The sequence below is a fragment of the Bison bison genome, unplaced genomic scaffold (assembly GCF_000754665.1).
Source record: "Bison bison bison isolate TAMUID 2011002044 unplaced genomic scaffold, Bison_UMD1.0 scf7180017864530, whole genome shotgun sequence".
NCBI lineage: Eukaryota > Metazoa > Chordata > Mammalia > Artiodactyla > Bovidae > Bison > Bison bison.
In genome coordinates, this window is record NW_011495080.1 from 2,304,246 (window position 1) to 2,310,333 (window position 6,088).

The 6,088-nt window shown below is 47.7% G+C and overlaps 1 protein-coding gene across 1 annotated transcript in view; it reads left to right on the forward strand.

Annotated features, from left to right (window-relative positions):
- Positions 1–6,088, forward strand: part of LOC104982384 (solute carrier family 23 member 2-like) — a gene marked incomplete at its 3' end in the record, with an annotated part of 70,690 nt that overhangs the window by 764 nt on the left and 63,838 nt on the right. Inside the window, exons 2-3 of the mRNA XM_010831749.1 lie at positions 661–774; positions 1,706–1,835. Coding sequence (XP_010830051.1) covers positions 1,794–1,835 — 42 coding nt within the window. The remainder of the gene's footprint in view (positions 1–660; positions 775–1,705; positions 1,836–6,088) is intronic.

Below are 6,088 nucleotides of genomic sequence, written 5' to 3' on the forward strand. Positions count from 1 at the left end.
GCTTGTGCTGTTCATTGTCCTTGTAAATGTTGGCGCCGGCCCTCTGTCCTCACCTCCTGCCTCTCCCTGCCCTGGGGACTGCAGAATTAGCCTGCTCTGGGGATCCCAACCCCCCCGGACCCATCCCCTTGAGCTGAGCAGCCTCACTTCCCCTTCTCTGGTGAACTTGGGGCCCCTGGTGCCTTTTGGGGAAGAGTCACACTTCCTTACCGGGTGGTATAGGGAAGTTTCTCTGACCACACTTCCTGGACTGTGTCCCGTGAGCCCTCTTCAGGCCCAGAACACTTGCCTGTCCCTGATGGTCATCTCCTTGAGCCCCGTGGGCTGTAGGACAAGATTGTCTGGGTTTGAATCTCAGCTCCTGCATTTGCTACAAATCTTGGGCAAATAGCTTAACGCATCGACACCCATATTTCTTAATCTTAGAAAAATCTGAATTTATAGGATTTTTAATCCTTTTGTAAAATAAGGATATGAGTGCTAGTTTGTAGTGAATATTTCGTAAGAAAAACAAAAAAGGTATGGTGCAATGTTCAGTTAGTATTCAGTAAAGGACAACTACTTAATGACCGTTGACTCTTCTGACCTTGGTTTTTCTATTATAGCTTAAGTCAGCTCTGTCCCCTCCCATGTCAAACTTCTCGTTGTTGTGCTTTGCAGGGCTTCCTCTTGGATGGACTCCTATCAGTGTCTATGTAGGTCCCACTATGTGTTTCCTGAAACGTGGGTCCCAGTGCTATCCATTCCAGAACATTCCATCATTATGAATAACAGGTATTTGTTTACATTGGCCTTCATGTGCATACACGCTAAGTTGCTTCAGTTGTGTCTGACTCTTTGCAACCCTGTGGACTGTAGCCAGCAGGCTTCTGTGTCCATGGGATTCTCTGGGCAAGAATATTGGAGTCGGTTGCCATGCCCTCCTCCCGGGGATCTTCCCAACCCAGGGATTGAACCCACATCTCTTACATCTCCTGCATTGGCAGGCAGGTTCTTTACCACTAGCATCACCTGGGAACCCCACTGAACTTTATCATAGAATGGGGTTTATTGAGAGTTTTAGAGGAGCATTTTAGTACTCTGTGTGGGATAAGACCGAGACTCTGCCTTCCTGGATTTGTCTCTCCAATAGGTAGGTTACTAGAGGTTTCTACATATTAGGGAGCCAGGCACCCAAGTTGTAGAAGCATTTTTTCTCAGCCTCTCACCTGAGGTCTTTGCTCCACCCATGAGCCTTAGTAGCCTCTCCCAGGTCAGCATTTAGGGCCAGCAGTCCCTGCCTAACGGCTGTGTCAGTGTATCTCAGGGGCCAGGCTGCTTGTGTCACTTTTGCAATGTTTACATTCCAGTTCAACCAGTCACTAGAAACGAGCTTTAGAAAACAGAAAGGCCCCTCTGTCTGGCCCAGAGCCTCACCCCCTCTTCTCTTGCCCCTGGGAACCTGGTTTCCGGAAAGTGCTGTCCTGCCACATCGCAACAGGCTGCCCCCTGATTTGTTTCCTTGGTGCCATGGGGGATCATTAACTTCTCTGCAACTACCCACACTTTTCAAATGATGCAACGCTTACGATCACTGGATGTACCTTGGTCCCCTGAAGTGACCTAAGAGGGCTGGAGGGGGTGTCTGTTAGAGACCAGTAGGTGGGGCTTGGAGGCCCCACCCTCTTGGAGCCTCATCTTTCCCTCTCTCTTATTATTTTGGCAGGCTGTAAGAAAGTAATCTTCCTCTCCAGCAGCGGCTTCGTTTCTTTTCTGTTCTGAGAGGAAGCAAAAAGAGAAGACCTCAAGCAGCCATGAACTCTGCCATCACCACCTGTGAGCACCCCAACCCCTTGGTGAGTGCTGGTAGAAGAGAGGGGATGATAGAGGTGGGGTGTGTGTTAAGTGTTAGTCTCTCAGTCGTGTCCGACTCTTTGCAGTGTCATGGGCTGTAGCCCGCCAGGCTCTTCTGTCCATGGGATTCTCCAGGCAAGAATACTGGAGCAGGTTGACATTCCCTTCTCCAGGAGATCTTCCTGACCCAGGGATCAAACCCAGGTCTCCTGCATTGCAGGCAGATTGGTGGGGTAGCCAAAAAGAGGAAAGACCCTGGAGAAAGGTCCCAGTGTGGAGTCCTAATGCAGATTCATGAGGAAGGTGGCTTGTGTTCCAAGTGAGATGTTGAATTTTCACAGCTGTTCTTCTGCTGCCACTGTCGCAAGGCAAACATCCCATCCTCTGTGCTGAACTCCATGAATGAATTACAAAGGAAGAAGGGAGAGCTGAAAGGCCCTCTGTTTTACTCTGTTGAATCTAAGTGTTTGTTTTCCAGGTTTCTCAGCATTATGATTTCTTTGATCAGAAAGCCTTTCTGAAGCAAAGCAAAGAGAAAGAGGAAAGCAGAGAGAGAGAGAATGAGAGAGGGAGAGACACGGACTACTGTTTACCAAATGGCTGATATGTCCTAGTATTATGTACTTTATTTTCCTCCTTCAAGCCACTGAGTCATACACCTCTGTTCCCATTTTACATATAAGGAAGCTGAGGCCCAGAGAAGTAAAGGGACAATAACCCATCTGGAGGCCTCTCCAGCTCATCCTTGAGCCCTGCTCCCACCATTCTTTCCTGCCTAGTTTGGCCACCTAAAAACCAGGGCCGGGGGTGGGGGGAGCTGACTGAGTGGGGACCCTCTGCCCACCATAGCCAGACAGAGGCTCTCCCCACCAGATCCCGGCCATGGTATCTGTGCGACAGGTGCCACACATGAGCCTGGGCTGGGCCCTCAGAACTGTCCCCTGGAGCCCGGCTGCCAGACCTTGCCCACTGCTAGTCAGTCTTCTGGTAAAGGGACTGTGGCTGACTCTTCTGGAAAAATTTGACAGGCATCTGAGAGAAATTCCCTCTCCTCTCAGAATTCCTATTGCTAAAAGTAAAAATTTAACTGGGTAAATTTAAAGCTTGCTGCTGCTGCTAAATCACTTCAGTCGTGTCCAACTCTGTGCAACCCCATGGACTTGGCTTTATTTTTAAAATTGTTATTATTTCTTTTGGCCACACCTTGCAGCATGCAGGATCTTAGTTTGCCCACCAGGGTTTGGACCCAGGCCCCCTGCAGTGATTCCACACGGTTAAGTGTGGAGTCTTAACTGATTGACTGCCAGGGAAGTCCACATAATTGGCTTTATTTAATGATTCATGAAATGGACAGCATGCCATCATAGAAGGTAGAAGGGAGCTTTGAGGAGCTGTACAAAATGGAGGAGTTTTATAGGCAGAAGGAGGCATGGCAAAGTTATTCTATCAAAGAGTGGATTGTTTCAGGCCAGGTCACTTTCCTGAAAAGCAGGGGTCTACCAGGCAGATCACCTCACTAGTTCTGACCAGATAATTCGAGACGGACTAGTGAAAAGTTACATCCCTGTGAGAAACCAAAACTGCATGCAATTAATTAGGTTAGGCATTAGGTTAGAACTTCCCTGGTGGCTCAGACTGTAAAGCGTCTGCCTACGATGCGGGAGACCCAGTTCAATCCCTGGGTTGGGAAGATCTCCTGGAGAAGGAAATGGCAACTCACTCCAGTATTCTTTCCTGGAAAATCCCATGGACGGAGGAGTCTGATAGGCTACAGTCCATGGGGTCGCAAAGAGTAGGACATGACTGAGCGACTTCACTTTCTTTCACTTTATTATGTCTTGGTTGGCTGATATGGGCTTAGCATTAGTTACTCCATTTTGGACCATTTAAAATTTTTTTAAACACTTCTGTCACCATCTCATGGAGAAGGCAATGGCACCCCACTCCAGTACTCTTGCCTGGAAAATCCCATGGACGGAGGAGCCTGGTGGGTTGCCGTCTATGGGGTTGCACAGAGTCGGACACGACTGAGGTGACTTGGCGGCGGCGGTCACCATCTCATAGAAGCAAAAAAAAACCCACAACAACAACAACTTGGGAAATAAGTTGAAGACTCTATTTCTGAAAGCTGTGATTTTTTTCCACATCTTTAGCACACCTGAAGCCAGTAGGTAGGGTCTGGGTACATATCTGTCTTTATTCAGTGAACTGTCTTGTCATTTTCCTCAAAGCCTCGGTCTCAGCACCCAGATTAAAAGGCCACTTTTCTGAGATGTTTTGGTTTTCATGTGCATATTGCTTTGTTAGCAACTTCTAGGGATATAAACATGGGGAAGACAGATTCCCCAGCCATGTTTGGAGAGACCTGGACAATCCCAAAGGCTAGAGTCAGTTGACTGGAAGTGTTAGGAAACAAACCTAGGGGGCAAGTTGGGGAGCAGGAGGCTGTGTTGGGGGTGGATGGAGTCAGAAGGCCAAGGGATTCATTTCCCCCCAGGAATCCTCCTTCCTACTGCTGTTCCCTCTGTGCCAGCCTCCTCCTGCTCTGCTGCTCTGCTCCAGAGAGATGACAGGCTGTCCCTGTACACACAGGAATGCACCTGCCAGCAACTGCCCTCAACCAGGAGAGGAGAGTTTCATTCTCCCATTTACAAGGGGACCTGGGACAAGTCATGTAATCTCACTGAGCCTCCATCTCCTCTCTGGAAACTGGGTTGTGAGAATCAAATGAGAGGATGCACTGGAAGCTCTTTGCAAGCTGTAAAGCACTATAAAATGCCACACCTCAACAGAATGCCTCTTTGAGCAAGTGTTTTGGTGAAATTACAGCCCGTGTTTTGAGCTGATAGACTCTTCCAATCAGAAGAACAGCTTGTGGCCTGTCTTCTCATACCAGTGCTGACTCATGCGGAAGCTTCATTAAGAGTTTATTCTTCCTTCAAAAAGGGGCTTGTAGGCATTCTTCTGCCACTATAAGAGTCATAGACTTAAAAACAAAGTATTTACTTGGCCATGCCAGGTCTTAGTTGCAGCATGTGAACTCCTGGTTGAGGCATGTGGGATCTAGTTCCCTGACCAAAGGTTGAACCTGGACCCCCTGCATTGGGAGCTCAGAATCTTAATCACTGGGCCACCAGGGAAGTCTGAGAGTTACAGAATTTTACTGACCAGGGATTCCCCTGGGATAAAGTCACTTCCCCCATCTGGATATGCCCTGAGGTGGGGCTTTTTCCACCTCCATCTGGGAAGCCCCTGCTCTACAATATCTCTGGGATGTCACATTTCTATGTATATCTTTAATATGCTAGTGACTCATCTCTGACACACAGGAATCTTAGCCCACTGTGTACCTGTTTATTTGATTTTTTGCCCCAGCACTTTATGTAAGTGACACAAAGTGCTTTACAGCAAAAGATGTATTTTGATCAGGCTCTGTGCGTTCTACCAGCCATAGCTGACATGCTTCACAGAAGTCACACACTCTTATCAGAGTGAAGAACCAGCTGTTCTCAAGGAAGATAAGTTTTTCTCCACTCTTAAGTACTAATTTTTTTCCATGTTGGGCCTCATACAAGGATAATTTCCCAGAAAAGTGTTGTAAAGCAATTACAGAAGTGGTTTCCATAGCCTCATCAGGTCCAGATTGATATCCAGACAAACAGAATATTCAGTCATCAGGCAGAGAACACTCTTTGAGTCACTGACTTTTTTTTTTAAGATTGTTTTCTGATGTTGACCAATTTCAAAGTCTTTATTGAATTTGTTATAATACTTCTTCTCTTTCATGTTTTGTTTTTTTGGCCACTGGGCATGTAGGATCTTAGCTCCCTAACCTGGGATCGAACCCTCACTCCCTTCATTGGAAGGCAATCTTAACCACGGGACCACCAGGGAAGGCCTGAGTCATTCAGTTCAGTTCAGTTCAGTGGCTCAGTCGTGTTCGACTCTTTTCGACCCCATGAATCCCAGCACACCAGGCCTCTCTGTCCATCACCAACTCCCAGAGTCCACCCAAACCCATGTCCATTGAGTTGGTGATGCCATCCAACCATCTCATCCTCTGTCGTCCCCTTCTCCTCCTGCCTTCAATCTTTCCCAGCATCAGGGTCTTTTTAAATGAGTCAGCTCTTCGCATGAGGTGGCCAAAGTATTGGAGTTTCAGCTTCAACATCAGTCCTACCAATGAACACCCAGGACTGATCTCCTTTAGGATGGACTGGTTGGATCTCCTTGCAGTCCAAGGGACTCTCAAGAG